At 56.6% G+C, this 23,618-nt stretch overlaps 2 protein-coding genes across 8 annotated transcripts in view; one reads left to right on the top strand and one right to left on the bottom strand.

Moving 5' to 3' along the window:
- The window catches only part of RPRD2 (regulation of nuclear pre-mRNA domain containing 2), a 32,574-nt gene extending 25,194 nt beyond the window's left edge, over window positions 1-7,380 (bottom strand). For 5 of the 7 annotated variants that reach the window (XR_014028106.1, XR_014028107.1, XM_081340578.1 and 2 more), the window contains exons 1-2: window positions 7,095-7,380; window positions 1,500-1,629 (exon numbers count right to left, since the gene is read on the bottom strand). Coding sequence is in view for 3 of the 7 variants with exons in the window: in XM_081340578.1 (XP_081196704.1) it covers window positions 1,500-1,629; window positions 7,095-7,356 (392 nt within the window). In the remaining 4 variants the exon portion in view is untranslated. Of the gene's footprint in view, window positions 1-992; window positions 1,094-1,137; window positions 1,145-1,499; window positions 1,630-7,094 lie in introns of those variants that run through there. The other 2 variants (XR_014028108.1, XR_014028109.1) reach the window with 2 other exon arrangements.
- Window positions 7,381-9,264: 1,884 nt separating this feature from the next.
- Window positions 9,265-21,645, top strand: NTRK1 (neurotrophic receptor tyrosine kinase 1; the record flags this gene model as incomplete). The annotated part of the gene is made up of 16 exons (XM_081340613.1): window positions 9,265-9,461; window positions 11,831-11,905; window positions 12,049-12,120; window positions 13,113-13,181; window positions 13,907-14,067; window positions 14,266-14,414; window positions 14,678-14,804; window positions 15,161-15,496; window positions 16,201-16,265; window positions 16,378-16,480; window positions 18,028-18,174; window positions 18,359-18,489; window positions 18,595-18,767; window positions 19,663-19,903; window positions 20,866-21,024; window positions 21,460-21,645. The coding sequence occupies 16 exons, from the start codon at window positions 9,265-9,267 to the stop codon at window positions 21,643-21,645; spliced, it is 2,391 nt and encodes a 796-aa protein (XP_081196739.1).
- Between the last annotated feature and the right edge of the window lie 1,973 nt (window positions 21,646-23,618).

Genomic DNA, 23,618 nt, shown 5'->3' on the forward strand with positions numbered 1-23,618 from the left:
CTGGAATCCACTCACCCTCAGATGCTAGCGAGGGTTCAGACTAAAACGGGGACCTTTTATCAGTAACATACAGAAGGAAAAAAAATTCCCAACACAGAGGCTCCGAACTGAGGGCAACTTTCTTAAATCTCAGAGCGAGAAAACAATCAAAAGAGGCTACCAAAACACTACCTTCCTAAAAATATTTGAACTTCACAGTACTGTCCTCTGACTGCGAGGACTCATCTGTGGATGTCTCTGGAGAGCACAGGCAAACTGAGGTTCTCCCAACCAGAGAACTTCGCAACCAAGCACGAACTCTCCCACAGGGGCTCTGCAGACGAATGCGCACAGGGCCCCAGACGAGCAATTCCAGCCGAAGCGTCTTCCTCGGACAGTCACCTCACCGGCAGTTTCAAACCTCAGTGGATGGTGAGGAGTGGGAGAAAGCTACCTCTTCAAAAATGCCCTCCCCAGAGTGGCCACAGGCTGCCTCGTCTACCTGAAGAGTGGGCGAGGTTGAGAAACGCTGCTTGAGAGTGTGTTCGCCAAGCCAGGTGGCCCCAGACTTTGGTCAGCACAGCTGCCACCCCAAAAGAGGCCAGTAAAAGCATTGTGGGTCAACAGGAGGCAAAGTTACGCCATCAAAGTACAGAAATCTTCCCTGAGAAAAGCCAAATATTGCCCTAGAAGATTTCACACACATAACTCTCCAAAGAGGCAGAAAGCAGAGGCAGCTGGACCCAAAGAAAGTCAAGCTTCCAAGGAGCTCTGATTAGACCGGAGATGCCTCCCAGCCCTGCAGCCCCACCAAGGGGAAAGCCTCACTGGGAGGAATCGAGGAGGAGAGGACTAGCAAGCTCTTTTCTTGGGAAACTAAGAACTACCCGGCCTTAGCCGGGCAGCGCTTCACAGTCACAGTCGAGGGCCAGGAAGGGCTCAGCAGCAGAGGATCCTCTCCCCCTCCCCCCACCCCAAGGGGACCAGGCCGACCCCTGCCACCTGCAGCTTACTTCCACCAGCCAGGAAGAGGGAATCACCTTTGCGGAGCATCCTCCTCGTATTTCCAAGTCAAGAGACTCTGAGCTGTTTCTGATTCAAGTTTTAAAACTTTCTCTCTCTGACTTAGCTGGAAGGCTCCCAGGCTCCCTCTCTCACCTCACCTCCAGTTAGCATGCGGGTTTGGAGAGGATCACGGGAGGCAGAGTGGGGAGAGAGAGAACTGTAAACCTTGGCAATAAAACACAAAAGAAACAAGTATCTTGCATTGTTGACAAACAAACTTTAGTTAAACCAAAGCTTTGTAGCTTTCTAAGGACAACTAGAGCTTCTTAAGATGCAGGAGTTCTCGTCAAGTCCAAATATGCCTCTCAAGCAACACATCCCTTCCCTTTGGCACCTGGCCAAGCAGCTCTCCTTTCGGCACTTTGCTTTTTCAAGCACATTTGTCAGCAAACCTGCAAAGCAGCCACGGGGATCGGAAGGAGCAGAGAAACGGTTCCAAAAAAGCCTTAACTTACTTCACCAACGCAGCGGCTTCAGGCAGCACTTCGGCAAACGTGTCGCGAAAGACGATGGCGTTTTTTCTTTTGCAGTTCTGTATGACGTCGTTAGCCAAGTAGAAGAGGTTCAGTCGGTGAGCGAAGCCAGCTGGAAGCAGAGGAAAAACAGAGGACAGTCATTGGTGCATGAAACCCTGGCGGGCTGCCTTCCAAGGATAATTTTTAAAAAAAACCCTCCTCAACCCTGCCGTTTCCCCCTTTTTATTACTCTTGCAGTTGTTCTTCCCTGCTGCAATTTTTGCAGGCGGATCTAGCTTTAAAATTGCCCCCTATTAAAAACAAATTTCTAGTGCTGCTGTTTCTTCTTCAAAAGACACAGACACCCCCCCTCCCGCTGCAGATTCCCAGGGCAGAGGGCGGCTTTACTTGGGATGCTCTGTGGGGCTCAGGTGGCTGTTGGCATCAGGCAATGCCACCCCTGGACATGGAAGCCCTTGCACCCCCAGCCCCTCTGCTTTTCTTGGGAAGGGGGTGGGCTGGCTTCCTCCCACCCCAGGAGTGATGGTGAACCTTTGGATCACCCGTGACCCCAGCCCAACAAGGGGCCCCAAGCACCCCTCTTTCCTTTCCAAACCACCCCAGCCGGACTGGCTGCCATTTGCACTGCGTGACTCCTGAGAAGGGAAGCCCTGAGATTACTTTGCTATTATCTGACAGGTCTTAACACCACAATCCATCCCACATCTATCCTCCAATTAGCAAGAGCATAATTATTGGGACCAATTAAAGAAGCCGGCTGGCACACTGCCCCAGGTCTGTAGGGCCAGCCTTTCCTACTGGCCTACATACTAGCTCTCTTCCGGCTGCCGGAGTTGTGGGATAACAACACCCATTGTTCCCAGCCGGCATGAGGAGCGCCCTAGCGAAGCCAGTGACTTTGTGCAGAGGCTGAGCGGGCATGTGCGCCCGAGAGGAGCGTTCCCCTCGGGTCCCGGTGGCCTCATCCAGCACCAGCCATTCAAAGGCAAAGCAAAGGCCGAATTCAGCTTCTCCAAGTTTAGAAAGAAAGAAAAATGGGACAAAAACGTTCTCCCCGCCTGCTTCATCTGCTCCACGGGCAGAGGGGGCCGGTTCGAGTCCCCGGGCTACATCGCATCCTCCTGAGGGACAAAACACGCAAACGTTTGGGGTCTGAGGGTGGGTGGGGAAGGATGAAGCTGGTGGATCTTCCTGGTTCAGCTTATTTCACCAACCTGTCCCGCCTAATTAAGAGAAACAGCCTCCAAATTTTCCCTTCTCTACTCAAACGTGTGTGTGCGCCCCCCCCTCCCTCTCTCTCTCTCTCACACACACACAGAGCACAAATTAAGGGCACTCCCTTTTGCAAAGATGCCAGGCAGGGACCGGGGGTCCGGGGACCCGATGCCCAGCCCTGGGAAGGGGCTGAGCCGAGGCTCCTTTTAAAACTGAGGTTGGGTTCCGGTTATATCTAAGACCTCCATAAGCAAGCAGGACCTCTGTGAGGCAGAGGGACGAGGAGAAGAGCCTGGGCCAGCGAGGAAGAATCCCAAGGAAGCTGTCTCTCCTTAGCGCTGAGCCCTGATGCTTCTCACACCAGCGCAGTCACAGTAACCCTCCAGCACACTGAGCACACATTTACTTCTAAGGCACACATTCTCTCTTCCCAAGTTAAGGAATGAGCTGCCTTACTATTTTACACCTGTGGGCAGTGTCCTACTTTCCAAAAATCTGGATTACCAGCTGGGGAGACTCAGATCTGCGGAGTGACCTAGCCAAGCACCACCGTGGGGACGGGGTGCTGAAGATTTGCAAGACTATCGACTGTCGCCCTGGGCCAGGAAAGGAAAGAGCCTCTGGTCACCATGGCAAGGGACCCCCCCCCAAAGTTTTCCCTCCCAGAAGCTGACCCTCCGCCGTCAGCCGCCCCTCATCTGGGACAGGAAAGGCGAATTCTCTCTGCCGGGCTGCAGGGGCCAAAATCCCTGGCAAACCGAGGACAATCCCACCAGCCCTGGCAGACTCTCTGCCCACCTTCCCTTCCTGGATGACCACAGGATGAATTATTTCAACCCCTGCTGGGCTCAAAAGGCAGCTGGACCAGCCATCCTGTCTCTTGCCAGAGGCATGAACAAAGAGGGACCCACAGCAAATCCTCTCTGGCACTTTAAAGGAAACAGATTCCTGGCACGGCTGAGTCCCAAACTGGTGCCCTCCAGGCACAGGGGGACCAATCTCACCCTCAGAGAGGGAGAATGCACCAATCAGCATTAGGCCTGGTCAGCCAGCACTGACAACCAGCTATTCCGCTGGCTGTCAGAATTCCCAACTCTGTGTCCCTGCAACAAATGGAAGTTGTGTATAGACAGGCCAAGGTATGACCAAAAGCCCCAAAGGGAGCTGGTGTCAAACCAACTACTTGTTTTTTTAAAAAACAGTAACAAAAAACAGCCCGTTTTCTTTGGGTGTTGTATCTTTGAGGGTAGGAACTATCTAATCACTCTTCTGCAAACTACTCAAGGATCATTTTATTTGGATGAAGAAAATCTTTAAATAAACAATGACACAATCAACGTATCAACCGGTATACCGGTAGGAGAAACAGCAAATCGCCGATACGCCCTTCAGAGAGATGTTTACAGCCATTCCTTCTCCTGCCATTTCAAAGTGCAGTTTGCACAGATTGTCTTAGGAATTCCTACCATAATCGTGCAAGGACAAATCCGTGCAAAAGGGACCCGGTGAGGGTTTTGGTGAGAGAGTCCTCCTCCCCTAAACATCTCAGAGGGTTCAAACTGCAGAGACTCCTGTCTGGAGGCCCCTTCCTGCCACCCTGGGGCTTCGGCCCTCATTCAACCCAAGGTCAATCTGCTTCTGCTGCAGCAGAAGGCTCCAACCTTGTTCACTCTCTCCGACTTGCAAGGCAGCGTTTCTCAGCGGCGGCAACTTCAAGACATGTGCAGTTCAACTCTCAGAATTCCTCAGCCAGCCAATTTCCCCACCCCACCAATATAAAAAGGTTCCACAAAGGGGTGACCACAACGCACAACCACAGTATTTCTGTCCAGTCAAGAGCCAGCAACCGGCGCTGTGTTTCCCACAGGAGCCTAACTCGGCACCCGCTGAAGTGACCAGGGAGAGCTCTGCTTCTAGCCAGCTCTGCTCTCAAGAAGGGAAATTCTTTTCAGGGCCTGGTTTAGGTGGGCCCAAAACTTTGGGGCACCCCCAGCCAGTGTAGGGGAAAGATATTCTTCCCCACTGAAATGCCACGGCCGGAACAGCCCCATTCTGCACCCACGGGAAACGAGGCCAGAGGCGGCTTTTGCACCAGTCCTGAACTGCCAGACTAGCCATCGTTCCTTCCTTCCACCTTACCAAAAAACCTTCACTCTGTTCTTTTAACTCCATAAAAATCTCTCTCTGAGAGTTTAACCCAAGAACTGCCTTTTAATTTGGAGCATAGCAGATATCTGATTAAAATGTTGAAACAGTAAATTATTTGTTTCTATGGGCAGCCTGTATGCCGCTCCTACCCGTGTTACTCTAGACCACGAATAGGGGTTTTTTCAACTGCACCACAAAGTTTTCACACCAGCTTTTTTGCCATGTTCTCCTTATGGTGGTCAGTAACGTGAGTGGGAAACAGACACCTGTAGCTTGTGGTAATAATTTAACATTTTCAGAAAATGGAGACAGATAATTTTTACAACCTTGATTCTGTGTCTTGGGTGGAAATCCAAGAGAAATTAATGAGATTACTAACTGTGCTGCAGATGGTGATGTTCCCTCAGGGCTGTGGCTGAGGCAAACATTTCATAGCCCTTCAGGATTTTAACCGTTAGGTGATATTTCAAGCAAATATTCACAGATATGAGTTCATGCCAGTCTCCAGATCCCACAAATTCTTAGAAAATCTTAAAAACAAGGCCATTCCCAACATTCAGATATTCAGAGGAAGCATGCATGTGTAAATCCAACCTTTGGATTCACAGCTCAGAAAACAAGAGTAGATAAAGCATCTCTTTTTACTCAGGAAATTTACTATCTTGTGAGAGAAATCAAGTGAATTTGGGAGTGTGGGGAGGGGGAGGAGAGGACGAACAGCCCCTGGGATCAGGCACCCATTCAGAAACTAATCCACGCAACACAAAAAAAGATGCAATGGCCAGGAACCGTTGACACCAACAGTGCTACTCCATTCGCAACCCAGATTTGCATATTTTTTAATGCTCCTCCATAAAATGCGTTTTTTGTTCTCTCTCCAAAGACTGAAACACCATTCTCAATCCGCTTCCCACCTGCCACCCTCCAGATGTGCTTCTGGCATCTGGCGAGTCACACCCCCAGCAAGGATTAAGGGAAGCAGGCTGGAACATTAGTCAGGAATACCACTCGACAGACAGACTTTAGACCTTGACCCACCTGCGTGTGTACAGCAATGGTTACAATCTTTACAAAAACACACCAATTTTTCTTAAAAAATAAAAAAAAAAAATCTCACGCGTGCCAAGGGTTTTTGAAAGATGAGGAAAGTCTCCAACGAAGTGGAAATAAGACTCTTAATCAGCCAAACATTTCCTATAACGTTGCAAGTGCCACTTGTCCAGCGACCAGTGAGGGGAAGAGCTCGCCACCAGGAAAATAATCCCCAACCTTTTTAGCAATCTAGCCACATTTATGGGTTTATTGTGGACCATACTTCCTCCTCAATATTTTGTGTTTGGAAAAATCAGCCCCGAAGAGAAACAGAGACTGCGCTGCCTGACACATCACAAACGTGGAGCCTTTCCCTTAGCTCCTCTGTGAAGCGGGTTGGCACCTGGGCACGATCCCAAGCCAAGCCAAGGGATAGATGGCCCCTCCATCTGGCCCTCCTCGGAAGGGCTCAGGGCGTGTGCCCAGCCCTGCTTGCACTCGGGAGGCAGACCCAGAAATGGTTTCAAATGCAAATTATTATTTAGCATATGCTGAGAGCATGACAGAAGTAAACGTACGTACATACACAAATTACACGTAACGATCAGTAAGACTTCCACGAGGGTAAAGCTGGTCAAGGGAGACTCAATCATCCAGGCCAAAAGTGTCCATCAAACTTTGGTCCAGCGACCAGTGGCCGTCCAGTTCAGCTCTCCGGGCGATGCCTTCAGGGCACCGGAGGACACCTGGCACCAGCCCACCCCCACAGGCGCCCCCGGGGGACCCTCGCCCCCTCTCCGCCGATCCAGGCACGGGCGCGTCCTCCGGGATCCCCCTTGCCGCCGGGCGAGCGCGAAGCGGAGGCGCCTTTCTCGGTCCCCGGCCGGAGGCCACCCCCCCTCCGCCAGCAGCTCCTGCGCGCCCCCTCCCGCCCCCAAGGGCCAGGGGCGGACCGCGGGGAGGACTGCCTGCCCCTGGCCGGGGCGGCGGGGCCCCTCCTACCGGGTTCCCGGGCCCATGCTCCCCTCCCGGAGGGAGCCCCCTCCCCCTCCCCCTCCCCCCCCGCCCCTCCCGGCCGCCAGCAGGACCGGAGCCGCGAGGGGCGGACCGCGGGGAGGACTGCCCGCCCCCGGCCCCCCGCCCCCCCTTTCCCCCCCGCCGCCCGGGAGGGTGGCTCACAGCGGCGCATCCAGTGGATCCAGCGGCGGGCGATGGCGGCGTGGTGGCGCTTGTTCTCCAGGCACCAGGAGGAGAGGCCCTGGATGGACTCCATGGTGTTGGTCACCGCCTGCAGCTTCCTGTCCAGCGACGCCTCCAGCCCCGACGAGGCGGGCGGCGACGAGGAGGCCGGCGCCGAGAAGGCCGCCGTGCCGGACGAGGCCGAGGCCGAGGAGGAGGAGGAGGAGGAGGCGGAGGAGGAGGCCTTGCCGCCGGCCGCCATCTTCCCTCCCCTTCGGTCGCACCAGCAACGCCGCTCAGGGCGGGCGCCACTGCGCACGCGCGCGCCCCGCCTCTCGCGCGCCGCGCAGGCGCAGGCGCGGAACCGGTTTTCCCCGCGCGGTGGGGGCGGGGGCGCGAGAGCGGCTGCCGAGCTGGATGGGAGACCACCCGGAAAGCCCCGGGCCGCCCCTACGGGAGCCGCGCTTCAGCAACAGATTTTTGCCCGCGAGGAAGGAAGCGGCGTCCGTAAGGGAACGATCCAGCCAATCAATGAATCGTCAAAGGCGTAATTGCGGAGCATAAATCCGCGCCTCGGTCCGGAGGGCGGTTGCCGCGCGCGTTTGATTTCGCGGCCTCCCTCCCGGCAGGGCTGCCCTCCGAGGCGTTCCCCCCCCGTCTCCTCTTCGCTTCTGCTTCTGAAACCGCCGCCAGAGAGCGATGTCCGAGCGGCCGCTCCTCAGCCGTCGCCCCTCCACGACGAAGATGCGACTTGGGGGCCTCCCGCGGGTGGCATCGGTCCAGTCGGGAGGAAAAGGAGGAAAGGCGACTTCGGCTCTGACCTTGGGGTCTAGAACGCCTCAAATAAAATGCAAGCAACGTCTTTGCGTCCGGGTTTTTACTAGCTGTCCCCGAAAGCCAACGCGCGCGAGTTGCTTCACGCTCCCCCTTGCAACGAGTGGGAAGAGAGCCTGGCCCCTCTTCCCAAGTTCCATGGCTGGCTTCAGGCGTGCAATAAGATCCCCGACGGTCCCGCAAAACTTTCGCTTTTCTTCTTTTCCGTGAGTCGGGGTTCTTTAAAATAAAATAACCCGGATCCTAGTCTGCTGGACAGCTCCTGACTCGCGGGCGCTCTCCTTTCCCGGGGTTTAATTGAATGAGAAATGGCCCTGGGTGCCGCGATCGGTCCCAGAAGCTGTTGCCATCAAAGCAATTAATGCCTTCAAAGTGCTGTTGCTAACTTGATTTTTCTACATCGCGCCCAAATGCAACGGGGGGGGGGGGAGAGAGAGAAAGGGGGGATGTCCTTTAAGTCTGTCAAAATCTGTCAAAACAAATTAGCAGCAGGCGACTCAAGATTTATGGTGACGCCAAAGGCTCAGCCTACCCATGCTTGAATTGCAAAGTCGGAAGACTCGTCCTCACAACTGGCGATCGCTTTTTTTCTGCAGCCCCCACCCCCACCCCGGCATCTGGTCCCAATGTTGGGTGAATCCAAGGGGCTGCGTCCCTTATCCTCAGCTCAAAGTATTGAGGGGAGCGGGAGGGGTGTGTCCCTCTTCCCAGAAAAAACTGCATTCTGGTCAGAGAGAAACGAAGTTTCTGCTGCATGCTAAGAAGACTGAGCATTTTGCAGCGTCTTTTGAGTCAGGGGTCCCTCTTTGATCAGCGTTTCTCAACCTTGAGAACTTTAAGATGCGGGGACTGCAACTCCCCGAATTCCATGCTGGCTGGGAAATTCTGGGAGTTGAAGTCCACACATCTTAAAAGTTGCCAAGGTTGAGAAACGCTGCTCTAAAAGATCCTCCAGCCGCGCCTGCCCTTGCCGGCCCCTTCTCAGCCAGGGTCCTGGGCCGAGGCGGTCGCGCCGTCTCCGGGCAGTCCCGATGCCGGTCGGAGGCAGAGGCGGCCTCTCCGCCCTCCTCGGAGCATCCGGCCGTCCTCTCCGTCCGCATCCCCGAGACGGCCGCGGGGACGGGGCGGGAGGGGCTGTTTGGGAAGGAGGAGCCTGGAGGCAGCCGCGCCCCTGGAAGGTTGAAAACCCCTCCAGGAATGGAGCAGCTGCCGCGTCCACACGTGCTCCGCAGTCGGGAAGAGGCGCCGGGCAGAGGCATATGCCCTGAGCGTCCCCCGCGACCCGGGACTCTCCGAGGGAGGCGCCGATGAGAGCGGCTGCTTCTCCGGGTCCGACATGCAGTCCGGGGGGAGAAGCCCGCTCCGCGCCTCGGCCGGGCTGCTGCTGTGCCTGGGCTGGCTGTGCCTGTCGCCCGGCGCCGCCTCGCCCTGCCTGGAGGAGTGCCGCTGCTACCTGAGCGCCCTGCTCTGCCAGGAGCCCCGCGGCATCCGCTCCCTGGCGCAGCTGCGCAGCCTGGAGAACTTCACCGAAATGTGAGTCTCGGGGGGACCCGGCAGGTGGAGCGCAGGGCGGGGAAGGAGGCAGCCTTGCCCCGGTGCGGGAGGCGTCCCTGTCCCCACCTGGCGGGGAGCGAGCGGGAGCGGCGGGTCCCCCCAGAAGAGGAGCGCGGCGGAAGGAAAGTTTGACAGTCGCCGCCGCCTCAGCACCGACTCGGGTCTCGCCCTGGTCCTGCTGCCCTCGCGCTCCTCCAGAAGAGGCGCGGACCCTCCGTCTCCCCCCCCCCCAGCTTTTCCCCCCGCTTGGTGAGGGTCACTTCAGGGTCGTCGCCCTGAAAACGCCGGCGCGTTCGAGCCCCAAACAAAGGCAGGTGGTTTCCCAAAGGGGGTTTGTTTGCAGGGAAGCCCAATCCGGGGCGCAGGCAGCGGCTTTCCTGAGCGCCGCTTGGTGCCAACGAATAACAGCGCCGAGCAAAGGTTGCAAGAGGCTTTTGTTTTGTCATTAAAACCTGGGCAGGGGGCACAATGAGATGGAGGGAGGGAGGGAGGGAGGGAGGGAGGGAGAGGAGGAAGGAAGGAAGGAAGGAAGGAAGGAAGGAAGGAAGGAAGGAAGGATAGTCTCACTGGGAAGCTCCCCCCCCAAAATGAAGGGTTTGGGTCCCGCTGATGAGCACCTCCCCTGAGTGAGGGGGGTGCACATAGAGGACACCTGGCAGAAGCCCCACCCCCACTTTCTCAGAGAAGGGTGGGAATAGATCTGACTTAGCCAAACTCCTCTAGCCCAAAAATGCCAGTCCCTTTTTCCCATGGCTTTTGAGAGGTCTTTTGTGCAGCATTGTGTTGCATCCAGAGGCCCCGATTCACACCCCTGCGCCTGCCGTGGGTCGAAACACACACAATCCTGTGCCCGCAATGCAGCGGAGTTCGTCACTTGGCACGGCTTCACCCCGGCGTCTTTTCTAGTCCTCCCCCAACACACACACCCTTTGTTCTGCTTTGTGGCATCACCTTTCTCGAATAACCTGGATGTTTATTATTTTATAAGCCTGTCCCTTCTCCTTAGTATCAACTAAAACACTTTTGCTGTTTATAACTTGCAAACTGGAGAGTGTGGGCAATTTTTCCGCTCTTTCACAAATCTTACTTAGAGCAGGGGCCGTATAAGTTTGTAAGCCGCACAAGCCCAAACATACCTAACGTCATTTTCACGGGCACTAGGCAAAGTGGTCTGAACTGAAACATTGTAAGGGGAGGAAAATCAATAATTTGAATCCTGGGAACTAAACACATTAGACAGCCGGTAAATATTTCAAAATAGGGCAGTCAGCCGCATTCATTACATTTTTCTGTTAATTTGATTCAAAGAATGAATTAAGGGCAGGGGGAAGCCAAAACCGTCAACACATTAATTGTATTAATTCTTGGGAAACAATGTGTTATTCGGGGTCAATCACCTAAAAAAACCTCTCCAGTTTTGAGGGCTGATTTGTCTGGCCTGAGATTCATTCTCGTGGCCCAGTTTGACTTGATTAATTGTAAAATAATCAGGCGTTTCTTCCACTCCAGCTTAACCTTAGTCGCTTTCTAGAGGCCGCTTTTTGTAGGAGTGTGTGTGTGTGTGTGTGTGAAGTGTATTTTGGTTTGCTCTGCTGTGGATGAAGGGGCACCATCCTGAAGCTTCAGCGTGCCTACTGGTTCCTGCTAATAGCTCTTCTCTATCTTCTGAACCGCTTAAGTGGCGAGAACTGATGGTCCATTATGCCAAGACTGTTTTTCCCAACATCAGAGGGACCCATCAATTATGCCGGGTGGCAGGAAGCGAGGAGTTCCCGGAAAAGCTGTGGCGAGGTGGGGAGGGAGGTGCCACCCGGTCCTCCCTGGGCTCAGCCAGAGTGAGCCAGCTGACCCTAAGGCTCAGCACAGTCAGCCCCACTGAAGGCCACCGACCCACACGTGGCTCCTGGCCTTTGAACCGTGGTTTGCTTTTTCACTTGGCAATCATAAGAGATGCCTTGTGGGTTCACACCTGGGTCTGAAGTGGGGCAAAACACCACCGCCGAATTGTGACTGTGGGGCCGAAAAATAAAGTATCCAACACGTAGTGACAGGGGGTCAAAACGGAGCCTATAATGGAACTTTTGCTGGTTTCCTGGCTGCAATAAGTGAAGTTAAAAAAAAACAATATTTGCAACTTAGATGTATGTTTGTGTTCTCCCTGTGAAGACTGCAGGTTTTATATTCTGTGTTTTGTATTTTGCCCCGTGTTCCTTTTTATTGAAATAGGATATGAACGGAGCGTACAATATATAAATAAATATGTTACGCCTGAGGGTGAGAGAGGACCGGAGCTGCTGCAGAGCTGAAAGGGGCTCTGCTGTTTCTGAGGCGGCTCTGCTCTTTTTCAGAGTTGTCGAAAACCAGCCTGGGCTGATCAACCTGACAGGGGAAGATCTGAAAAACCCCAGGGAGCTGAAGAATCTGTGAGTTTCGGAGGACAAGGGGGCTTGGCCAGTTCAGGGGGAAAGGGCAGAGGGTGGGCTTGGCACAGGGGCTCTGCCTGGGCACAGAGGGTGGTTCTTCACCCCTTCCTCCCTCCCTCTGGGACTTTATGCCTTTCTTGCAGGACCATCGTGAGGACCCACCTCAGCTTCATTGCTCCAGACGCCTTCAAGGCCAGCCCAAATCTGACCCATGTGTGAGTGTTCTGAATTGGGGCCCTTCTGGCTGGGGGAGGCTGGGGGCTCTCTGCAGAGAGGGTCATTGGGGCAGCTTGGCCTGGGCAAAGGGAGGTTCCCCAGCTGAGGCTCCAAGTCCAGACAGCACTGGCAGAACTTGGACCACCCTCTGAAGCATCTCTCCAAGGTTTCAAGACCTCAGCAAATTGAAGATGGGAGCACTTCGAGTCCCAGCGTTGCTGGCTGGGGGTTTCTGGGAGCTGAAGTCCACCCATCTTAAACTTGCTGAGGCTGAGAAAGACGGACTTAAACGATGACCAGCCTTGACCAATCTTCCTCAGGAAGAAGAGCTGATCTCCGCTCCATCCGAGAAGCCCCAGGGGTCCCTCCCGGCTACCCCTGCAGGTCGATTCTCCACGTTGCCCCTCTCCTTTGTTCATTAACAGCTTCCCTGGAACATGATTAATCATTGTTAGGGTTAATGTCCCTCTGCAACGCAGAATGATCGATGGGTCCCTGCTTGGCCCAGGAGAGCCAAGCCAAAGTGACTGGATAGGCTGGCGTTGGACCACCCCCCCGGGGGCAACGGGCAGCACCAAGGCCAGAGGCAGGCGGATGGGTCAGCTCCAAAGGGCGGAAGCTGCTGCTTCCCTTCCTGGGCTGTCCAGCTGGCCCTTGGCCTCCCTCAGACCAGGCCCTGGGTCACCTCCCAGCGAGGGCGGGCGGGATGCTGCTTCCCAAATGAAGAGAACCCCCCCCCAATGACGAAGCTCAGCTCGGGCACAAGAGTCGGGCGTCCAAGCCACAGGCTGGGGTTGCCTCCATTTGATGGTAAACTTGGCAATGCAATAAATAGATCTAGAGTGACTGGCTGAGGCTTCTGGGCCAGTCCCAACTGCTGCACCTGTTGAATCTCTGCCTGTAGGGAGAGCAAGCAGGCTGTGTGAAAGGGAGGAGGGACCAGGGGGAGGACTTGGGGGCAAGGAAGTCATTTCCTTCTGTCTCTGTATAGGAATCTGGCCTACAACCAGCTGGAATTCCTTTCCTGGAGAGTCTTCTACCATCTCCGCCTTCAGGAGTTGTGAGTCTCTGCATACACACAAACACACAAACGCAGAGAGAGAAAGAGAGACTGATACCCTTCCAACTCACAAAGTTTGGTCTTGTCCTTGATTTGTGGCAGAGCCCCTTCTCCCCCTCCCCCTGCTATCTTCCAGTCTTCAATTTTTACTCAGCTACAGCTGGACTTTGCTGAACCAAGCAAAAGATTTTAGAGTCCTTTGAATGTCCAAGTTGCTTCATTTGCCCCGATGGAACCCGATTTATTCCTTGCAATGCCTGTCAAGCCTCTCCTGCAAAATATTCCCACCTTTTTGCCGAGGAAAGGCCTGATCCGGAGGGTGGGGAGGCGATGGTCCCCTTCCTCGCAGTGGTGTTTTTCCCTTGGCCGAGTCCATCTTCTTGGCATCCCTGTGAGGTGCTTCCCTCCTCGGTCTGGATTGATTAACTCAGAATGAAACAGGCCCGGCAGCTTCTGTTCCATAATGCAATTTGGAGAACCACTCCGCTTTAAGCAAGTATTAAAAGATCAGCGTGGATAAATTGGGTTTCTAATCAGGCTTGGCAAACGTCACTCTCCCCCTTTAATGCTATTCTGGAGAGCCGGAGGCATTGACAAAAAAATTAAAAATAAGGGAATGGATGTTCTCTGGAGTCCCTAATCTGGATGGAAGCTGGCGAGGGGGGCTGTTGCAGCTTTATCAGCCTGACTTTGTTTTCTCCCCCCCCTCCACTTTCTCTGGGCAGGATCCTTGTGGGGAACCCCCTCCGGTGTGTTTGTGGACTGCTGTGGCTACAATCCTGGCAGCAGAAGAGGCAGCTTGACTGGGCAGGCAACCAGTCCTTCCAGTGCCTGCAGGAAGACAGGACCCTGGTTCCCGTCTTCAACCTCACCCTCTCTGGCTGTGGTAAGGCAGAGCCCTCTGGGTGGGGGCCCCCCAGCCAAAGTTCACCGGAAGGGCTGCCTTCCTGCATGGATGCAGCTCCAGCCCAGTCCAGAATTTTCCTGGCTCCTTTTGCTGCTGCAAGAGAATCCCTCCCCAGCTAGGGGGGGTCTCGTGGGGGCTACCTCAACCCCCCCACTCTCCCCCTCCATCCCTCTGCAGATTTCCCCAAGGTCAGGATCCGCTATGATCCCACCCCGATGGCAGAGGGCCAGAGTGTCAACCTGACGTGTCACATCACAGGAGAGCCACAGCCGGTGGCAGACTGGGATGTGCCCCGGGTGGGGGCTGAACGCCCCCTCAGGACCAAGGCAAGTGGTGGGTGGTGCCGGCCTGGGATCGACCTGGAGAACACCCCAGTTGGTTGAGAAGTGGGCCCTTAAAGCAGAGAGGCAGTCAATTCGGCCGCCTGGCGCTGCCCTTCCTCTCTGGAATCCTGGCTTGGGGTCCGAAGGCTGGGGCTTTAAAAGGGGGAGGGTGTGCTCGGGAGGGCCCAGTGCCCCCCTTCATGCCAGCCTGGGAAGAAGGGCAGAGGGGCCGGCTGGCCAATGACTCACGTTACTTGCTCTCCCAGAACTCGGAGTCGGAAATTGTGCTGCAGATCAGGAACGTCTCTCCCAGCTTCAACCTGCAAAACATCACCTGCCGAGCAGAGAACGAAGCGGGCATGGGGGAAGCCGTGGCCCAGCTGAACGTGACCTGTAAGGGGAAAGGAGCAGGGGTATCAGAGTGGGGGGGTGTCCCTTTTGGCTGGCATTCAGCAAAAAGGGCTTGGAAGAAGGTATTAGCTACCTGTGTATGTTTGGCGGGTAGTTTTTCCTTGCAAGAAGTTAGATTTAGGGCCTCTGAGCAAAGAAATAAGGTGGGCTGCCTCCTCCCAAAGTGGTATAGTCCAGCCTTGGCATGCGTGACTCTACCGCCCAGCGTGTTGCAGGGAGCGTCTGGCCCAAACACGGCGGTCAACACAAGCAAGAGGAGAATTTGAGACAGGCAAAGGGCCGGCCAGTTTGGGGTGCCCCCCACATGCCCCCCACCTCCATTTTCCCCCTTTCCGCAGTCCCAGCCGTGATTCGCACGGTGGGCCAGGCAGTCATGTACTACCGCTGGTGCATCCCCTTCTCCGTGGACGGCAACCCCACGCCCAGCATCTGGTGGCAGTTCAACCAGCAGAATCTCCTGGAGACGCAGATCATTTACACGCAGCTCTTCCCGGAGGACGTCCCCACCACGACCACCATCCACGGCTGCCTGATCCTCGACAAGCCCTCGCACTTCTTCAACGGCAACTACACCCTGCTGGTGGCCAACGCCCTGGGCTCGGCCTCCTGCACCACCTACCAGCACTTCATGGACCTCCCGGACCCGAACTTCCAGGAGGAGGAGCCCTTCCACGGTACCAGGCTATGCCGCCCGAGGTTGCTCAGGCCGGACTTCTGGGTTGGGCACGGGGTGTGTCTGCCACCCTGATTCCCTCCCAAGGGCCGGGTAGTGCCAGAGATGGCAGGAATATTGAGAGCGGTGCACAACTTGGGGAGGACCCAGCCCCCTGCCCTGCGGTCTCTGTCTCAAGAGCCCTCCGAAAGTGCCCGTGGAGGCAGGCTTTGCTGCCGGCGTGTGCGCGCGCGTGCATGTATTTGTGTGCAAGAGATGAGGAGGAGAGAGAGTCCAATTTGGGGGGCGTTCATTTGGGGGGTAGCTGAGCTTTGGAGGTTCGCCAACGTTCCCCTCCTTCTCCTTCTCTTTCCTTGCTGCTAAGGCCCCCTCACGCCCGGCAGTAAGTGTGGCTCTCTTTTGCCCCTGGGGAGGGCGAGGGAGGAGGGCCCCACCCCGTCTGGGATGGAGGAGGGCCATCCAGAAACCGGGTGATTCCCAAGAGATCCTCTCTCTCTAGGGTGAAGGCACCCCACAGGGACCCTGTTTCCCCCCGCCCAGCTCAAGAGGGCAGAGATGGCGGGGAAGCCAGTCTCACGAGGGCAGCAGGCTGGGTGCCCCAGATGCGGCTGGGGGGGGAGGCCAGAAGCTCAGCCGCTGCCAAGGATGGGGGGGGAGAGCGCTTGGCCAGAGATGACCTGGTTCTGCTCTCTCTTTTGTGCCCAGGAACGGAGGGCACGAATGGCACGGAGGGGGGAGCCGTGGAGACCTCGGAGGAGCACCCGGTTGGGGTAAAGGGCCAAGCAGGAGCACCTCCTGGGGAGGGAGGGAGGGAGGGGGAGCCTTCTTCTCGGGAGGGGGGCAGCCGAGGGTGCCACTCTCTCTCTCCCCCCCACTCCGCAGATCTTTGTGGCCGTGGTCCTGGCCGTTTGTGCCTGCATCTTCCTGTCCATCATGCTGGTCATCCTGAACAAGTGTGGACAGCATTCCAAATTCAGCCTCAAGCGTAAGTGGGAGGGGAGGGGGCTTCAGCCCCCCTTGCTCCACCCCCCCTTGCTCTGCACTGAGCCAGGGGTGGACTTCTCCAGGGCTGGATATTTTTTGGGTTAGAGGGGGGGCCTGAGGGCTGGTGAAGGGAAAGTGACAGGGTGAGGAGCAGCTGTCCCCCCCCACGGCCTCCCCCCTTTTCATTAGCCTTCCTCCTCCTCCTCCTCCTCCCCCTTCAGGCAGGCATCAGCTGCTAATTCACTGCTGGAATTGATTCAGGCTGTAAATGGGCTTGATCGGCCTGAATCACCCCCAGGGGGGCTGGAAAGGCAGCAAAAGGCAGTGGGGGGGGTTGGGGGGAGGGATGCAGCAGCCACTTGTTGTTGTTGGAGTCATCCAGCCCCCCCTCCCCAAACACACTCACACCCTTGCTACGTGAGTGCTGCTCCTGCTAAGCTGGCAGAGAAGACGAGCCGGCTCTGCTTATGGGGCTGCCAAGCCTCGAACGGGGGGGGGGGGCTCTTAGGCATGCCAGTTGCCAGTTGCCTCCTTGCTCCGCCCTCCCCATTGCCAGGTAGACTTCCGCCACTTTTGGCTCCTCTTGCAAACACTTTGCAGGATTGGGTGGAGGGGAGACCACGGGGACCCCCTGCCCAGGTCAGCCTGAGCCCCTTCTGGTCCTGCCTGGAGAAATGTGAGACCGCCCTCGGAAGCCCACCACCCCCTCCTTCCACAGAGCGGCTCTGGAGCCGTTATCTCCCCCTCACACCAGTCTCCAGCAGCCATGCCTGACGTTGATGAAGATGCATGGGGAAGGGCTGGGGAGGGGGGCTCGGACCCTCTCACGGTAATTACTGGAGGCTTAAATGCTCTGCTGACGGCTCCCCTGGGACTGCCTCCCTTTCAGGAGGGGGGCTCCAGATTGCCGTGGCAAACACGCCCCTCCTCGCCCTCTACAGGCCGCTCAGATAACAGACGCGCTCCAGCAGGCACTGGTGGCTGCGATGGGCACGGGGTCCTCTCGTCTGCCGGGTCTGGGGGCTCCCTTGGAGGACCCTCTGGAGGAGGGAGTCTCGACAGCTGAACAGCCTGGCCTGGGCCTGAAGCTGGCCAGGGAGGGCCTGCTCGGGCGGGAGACCACTAGGAAATCCAAAACTGGAAAGTCTTAAGAACGTCCCGGGACAAGGCTGGGCGAACCACCTCAGGAACATGTGCATGGATGCTCGTCCAGAGTTTGCAAAAAAAAATGCAGCTTGGTCTCTCCTCCTCGTCCTCCTCCTCCTGCTGGTTGCAAAGGCTGTTTCTAGACACTCTCCTGGGATCGCACTTCCCAGGGGCAATTTAAACCCTTCCCAGGTGGGCTGGACTCGCACCGCAGGTAGCCCACCAGTGCTGGCCACACCAAACCCTTCCTTGCCTGACTTGGCCGGGCTCTTTGGCAGCAATGCCGCCCTCCCATCGGTGAGCCTCCCTCTCTCTGTGGCCGTCTGACTCCTGACCAGCTGAGCAGCGGGCCTGGCCCCCAGCCGCTGGGCAGTTTTGGCAATCCCCTGGCCTTCCCCGCAGGGTCCGGGGTGTTGGCTCAAGAGGATGACCTGGCCATGTCGCTGCAGTTCATGGACCTGAGCAGCAGCCCCCGCTCCTCCCTGGAGAGCAAGCTGGAGGGGCTCAAGAGCAGCTTCGTGGAGAACCCCCAGTACTTCTGCAACACCCGTAGGTGCTCGGGGCTGGGGGGTGGACCCAGGCTCCACTGCTGGGGGGGCAGAGGAGCCCCAATTCTCTGGCCCCTCCTGGTCCCCAGCTGGGCTCTCTCGCCTGGAGGAGGCCAGCCACGCTGCTCTTGCCCAGGAGAGACCCTCCCCTGCTGACCCCCCCCCGATGCTTGGCTTCCCCCCAGCCGTCCGGCACATCAAGCGCACAGACCTCCTGCTGAAGTGGGAGCTGGGCGAGGGGGCCTTCGGGAAGGTCTTCCTGGCCGAGTGCCACAACCTCAGCCCCAGCCAGGAGAAGATGCTGGTGGCCGTCAAGGTGAGGAGCCCCCCTGCCCCATCTCTCTCATCTGGGAAGGGGCTGCCTGGAAGGACCCCAGGTGGCCCTGCTCCTCACTGAGCAGCCCCCTCCCTCTCTCCGGAGACCCTGAAAGAAGCCACGGAGAGCGCCCGGCTGGACTTCCAGCGGGAGGCGGAGCTGCTGACCGTCCTGCAGCACCAGCACATCGTCACATTCTACGGGGTCTGCACCGATGGGGAGCCCCTCACCATGCTCTTCGAGTACATGAAGCACGGGGACCTCAACCGCTTCCTCCGGTGAGGGACTGGGATGCTCAGAGCTTCTCTCTCTCTCTGCCTCTCTCTCCTCTTTCCTTGTCCAGTGGTTGGTTGGATCCCTGTGGCCCACAACTGTCCCACCTAGTTCCTCCCTCCTCACAGCTCCCCCCTCCCCGGCCTGTGCCTCCCCCCCCCTTCTCCATTACTGGAGCAGCTTCCCCAGCCCTGCTCTCCCTCCCTGGCTAATGCAATCTTCCCTTTGCAATATTGATTAGATTAGTTGTCTGAAAGGCTCAAATTGAAGGGGATTGCCATCAGCTGGAATAATCGGAGGCTCTTTCGATCGGCCCCCAGGTATTGCCCGTAGGCGAGAGCTGCCAGCCTCCCTCGGACGGGCTGGCAGAGGCGCAGCTCGGAGGGTTACGGTGATAAGACTTGGCATTAATGGAGGGTGGCTGCCGGGGCCTCGACCGGCTCTGCCAGCCGGGCTTTGGCTGGGGGAAGAAAGTGGAGAACTGCTTTGGGAAATGGCCCCGGACTCGCCCAGCTGGGGGGAGGGGCTATCCTGCAGGCCCTGGGCCAGAGCCCGAGGACCCCCAGCGGTCTTCTGGTGCAGCAGACGGGAAGTGCTCCTCGGCTGGGCTTCCTCCCTCCCTGGCCCGTTGTGATGAGATCTGAAATAGTTTGGGGCTTCTCTCCGGCTGTGTGACTGACCCTCACTTGTGGGCAGATGGGGGAAGAAATCTCTTAATCACCTCAGCTGCAGTCCTGCCATCCCCACATCCTTCCCGAGGTTCTCAGATTTCAGGTATAAGTTTGCAAAAAGAGAAGAGGACCGCCTCGTGGCTGGCACAAAATCCAAGGAAAGAGCAATTTGAGCGCTCCAGGATCAAAGCAGAGGAGGGTCTCAACCCCCTCCCCTCCTGCCTTGCAGGTCACACGGGCCTGATGCCAAGATGCTGGACAATGGGAACGGCCAGTCCTTTGGCCAGCTGACCCTGAGCGAAATGCTGCAGATCGCCACGCAGATCGCCTCTGGCATGGTCTATCTGGCCTCCCAGCACTTCGTCCACCGGGACCTGGCCACCCGCAACTGCCTGGTGGGGCACGGCCTGGTGGTGAAAATCGGGGACTTTGGCATGTCGCGAGACATTTACAGCACCGACTACTATCGGGTAAGGACGGGGGTGACTGCAGCCTTCCGGGAAGTTTGGGACCACCCCCCTCTGATTATCCCTGACCTTGGCCGGACTCCCTGTGGCCAATTTGGAGTCTACTGTCCCGCTCGGATGCCCCTCTCTCCTGGCTGGCACTGGTGCTCCTGGTTACCCATTACGTGGGAAACTCTCCCCCTGGCTTCTCAGGGGCTTCCTCCTCTGAGCCTCCCCCCATAGGGATCCTCGCCAACAACGCCAACGCCTCTGTGCTCAGAAGCATTCTGGGCTTCTCCGCTTTTCCCAGTGACCCTACAAGACTGATGGTCAAGCAGCGGCTTCCAGCTCCCCTTCTGCCTCCCAGACAGAGGGCACCTGGCCGGGCCTGTCCTCCCTCCCTCTCTTTTTCCCTTTTAGATTCTCCCCCAGCCTCTATTCATATTTAATGGGGCCTGGGGTGGAAAAACCTATAAGCACTTAGCCAGTGGAAAGACGGGGAGGGGCAGAGCACTGCTATTTAATGGTTAATTAAAAGGGGGGAGACAGCACGGAGCAAGAAAGCAGATGGAAGCTGGGAAAGTCTGCGGGGAAAGAGACAGGAAGGTTCCCGTGGAGGAGGAGGAGGAGGAGGAGGAGGAGGAGGAGGAGGAGGAGGAGGAGGAGGACTTTTCAGGGACTCCATAGAAAGCATCTTGGTTAAGTCCACTTACCGGAGTGGAAGGGAGGCCATCTTGGGGCAGAGGTCATGCCCGTCCCCAAGGCTGCCAGGCCCCCCAAATACTGAGGGTGCTAAGTGCCCCTCCTGACTGGTGTCTCTTTGGTGCCCTTCCTGTGCCCTCCATTCTGCCTGGCAAGGAACAGGCCCAGCTCTAACCCCTGCCGTGGCACATGTGGCATCTTGCTGCAACTCCCCTGGGCTCTGAGCACGTGGACCCTCTTGCTTGGGCCCCCCACCCGCTCACCCCGTGCCTTCCCCTCTGCAGGTGGGGGGCCGCACCATGCTCCCCATCCGCTGGATGCCTCCGGAGAGCATCCTCTACCGCAAGTTCACCACCGAGAGTGACATCTGGAGCTTTGGGGTGGTCCTGTGGGAGATCTTCACCTACGGCAAGCAGCCCTGGTACCAGCTCTCCAACGCAGAGGTAGTGGGGGGGGGGCTGCCGGTGCCAGATGATGGGAGGGAGGGGGACGCTGGGCCTCACTCCCATCGCCTCTGAGCAGCTTTGCACAGACAACCGCCTTGGGGTTGGCAGAGGTGAAGGAGCCTGTCCAGACCGCAGCCCACGGCCTGCTTTTGGAGAGGGCGACACCCCAGGAGTGAAAGGGCAGGGCTGGGTGAGCAAACAGGGTAGGGGTCGTCTCCCTTCCCCAGGTTAGCCAACCCAACTTTCCTGCACAGACGGCCACTTTTAGCTGGTGCCTTTTGTTTCCTGGGATGAGAACCCACCCAGAAGTGGAAACATGGGCAGCTTCTAGGCGATGCTCTTGCTGTGAGAACCGAGCGGGTGGTCCTGGCCCTGTGGGGCTTTCTGGGTAGCCCGCCAGCCAGCCAGGCTTGTCCCTCTCACGCTTTGCAGGCCATTGAGTGCATCACCCAGGGCCGGTTGCTGGAGAGGCCTCGGACCTGCCCCTCGGAGGTCTACGACATCATGCAGAGCTGCTGGCAGAGGGAGCCCCAGCAACGGCAGAGCATCAAACACATCCACAGCTGCTTGCAGACCCTGGTCAAGGCCCCTCCGGTGTACCTGGCTATTCTCAGCTAAGGGTGAGGGGAGAGGGGGCAGTTGCCCCAGCTTCTTCATCCATCCAACCAACCAACCATCCATCCATCCAGCCAAGCAACCAACCAACCAAGAAACTCAACCCATGCAAGATCTGTTTCCTGAACTGCCTGCCAGGGAAAATGAGGGTTCCCTCTCGGAAACGCAAACCGTTTTCTTGCCCTGCTGTGGGCATTTCCCCACCTTGTGTAAATAAGGGCTTGTTTAGGGGAAGAGACGCTGACCCGCTGGTGAAGCCCAGCCCTGCAGATCTCAATTCACCAGAGCTGTTCCTCTTTGGTCCTGGGCAGCTGCCAGGAGGCCAGGCCAGGCGGGAGAACCACTCGGCCTCCTCCAGGGTGACGTAAGCCTGTTTTTCCATGGCTGCTCAGAAGGCGATCTAAGCCACTCTCTCCAGACGCCTGTTGTGGGAGGCAGACCAAGGTGGTGTCAGACTGGGCACGAGGAGGGAGAAACAGTGCTGCTTACACTTTCTTATTTAGTGTCCTAAGCTGTAGGTCTTTATCGTAATAAATAACTTTTCCTGGCAGTGGAGGGGGGGTGTGGTCTGGAGGATTCAGACAAACCCTCATGCAAAAAGCAACCTGAGTTTTAGAATGGGCTGGCAAAGCGTGACAGACATCCAGGTCAATTAAGACCCGCAGAAGCCCCTGTCGTCTCCTGTGAGGCATGGTCTAAACTGAAGCTAAGCTGGTGCTTTTCCTGATTTGAATATTGCCTCCAAAATAACCTCAGGGGGGGCTAAAGCCACAATTAGTGGCAGATTACTGGGTGAGGGGCCCTCCTGCCTAGCCTTACAGCCACCCAGCCTGCCTTTGCTCCCCTGCCCTGCTTTGTGGCTTTTCTCACTTCATTGTGAAGCTTTTCTCACTTTCTCAAACAACAAGATTGATGGTGTTTGGATACAGCTCAGAGCAAAGGCTCTTCAGAAAAGTGTCTTTCGATAAATTAGTGTGCAGGACAATCAGTCACTTCCTCAAACCGCCCCCCCCAAAAAAAACACGGGCCCTTCTGTGTGCCCAGTTCTCAAGGGGAGCTGGTGATGAAACACAATTTTCAAGGCAGAAGGGATTAAGGAATGACATTTAATTGGATTAGGGACCCCTGATAGAGGGATTAGCTCTGCTGGAGGGGTTCCTCCAGCCTTCTCCGCCTGACCCCCCCACCCCCATTTCTAAGCACTTAATATACCGGTATTGGCAGACCGGGCAGACCCCCCACCTGTCTTCGCAACGAGTGGGAATCCGTCCTCTGCAACCCAGAAGGACCACCAGGGCTACCTCAAGGAGGTTTGGGGGTCACGTCACACCCAGGCTGAGCTCTTGGTGTTAGATGCCTGTGTGAATGTGCTGGAAAGAATCTGGGTTGAATGCTGAAATAAAATGTTGATTCACTGACATTTTTGGAGCAAGATGTGTCTGCCTTTTTTCCCCGTTCAGACACCCCTGTGAAAGCCTGGGGAGGGAACCCCCCCAAACCCTCATCTGCCCTGGTTTGTGGAATGCAGGTGGGCCCTCCTTTGCTAGCCCCAAACTTGGGGGCCCCAGACAAAGCCAGGCCCTTTGGGCATGGAAACCTTTTCTTCCCTTCCAAATGGAATGCACAAATTCTGCTCGTGTCTATAACAATAGAATTACGGAGACACAGAAGCCTTTGAACCCTCTGCTCGGTGCAAGACCCCCAATTAGGGGACCCCGGAAAAATCCTGGCCTCCAGGATTGTACTCCCTCTCCAACTGCTTTGACTTTTAAGATGTCCTTCCTAATATTCTGTTATCCGAATCTTCCTGTAACCAAAATCTATTTTTCCATTTCTGGAATGAGAGGCCAGACCTGGAGGCTCTTTCTGAGTGATCTCTTCCAGGGATCTGTCTGGTCTCAAGGCAGGAGGGATCCAGTTCATCTTCGCTTCTTTCTCTGATTATTCATCCCAGACCCCCCCCCAAAAGTGGCTTT

The sequence above is a fragment of the Vipera berus genome, assembly GCF_964194415.1.
Source record: "Vipera berus genome assembly, chromosome: 16".
NCBI classification, from domain to species: Eukaryota; Metazoa; Chordata; class Lepidosauria; order Squamata; family Viperidae; genus Vipera; species Vipera berus.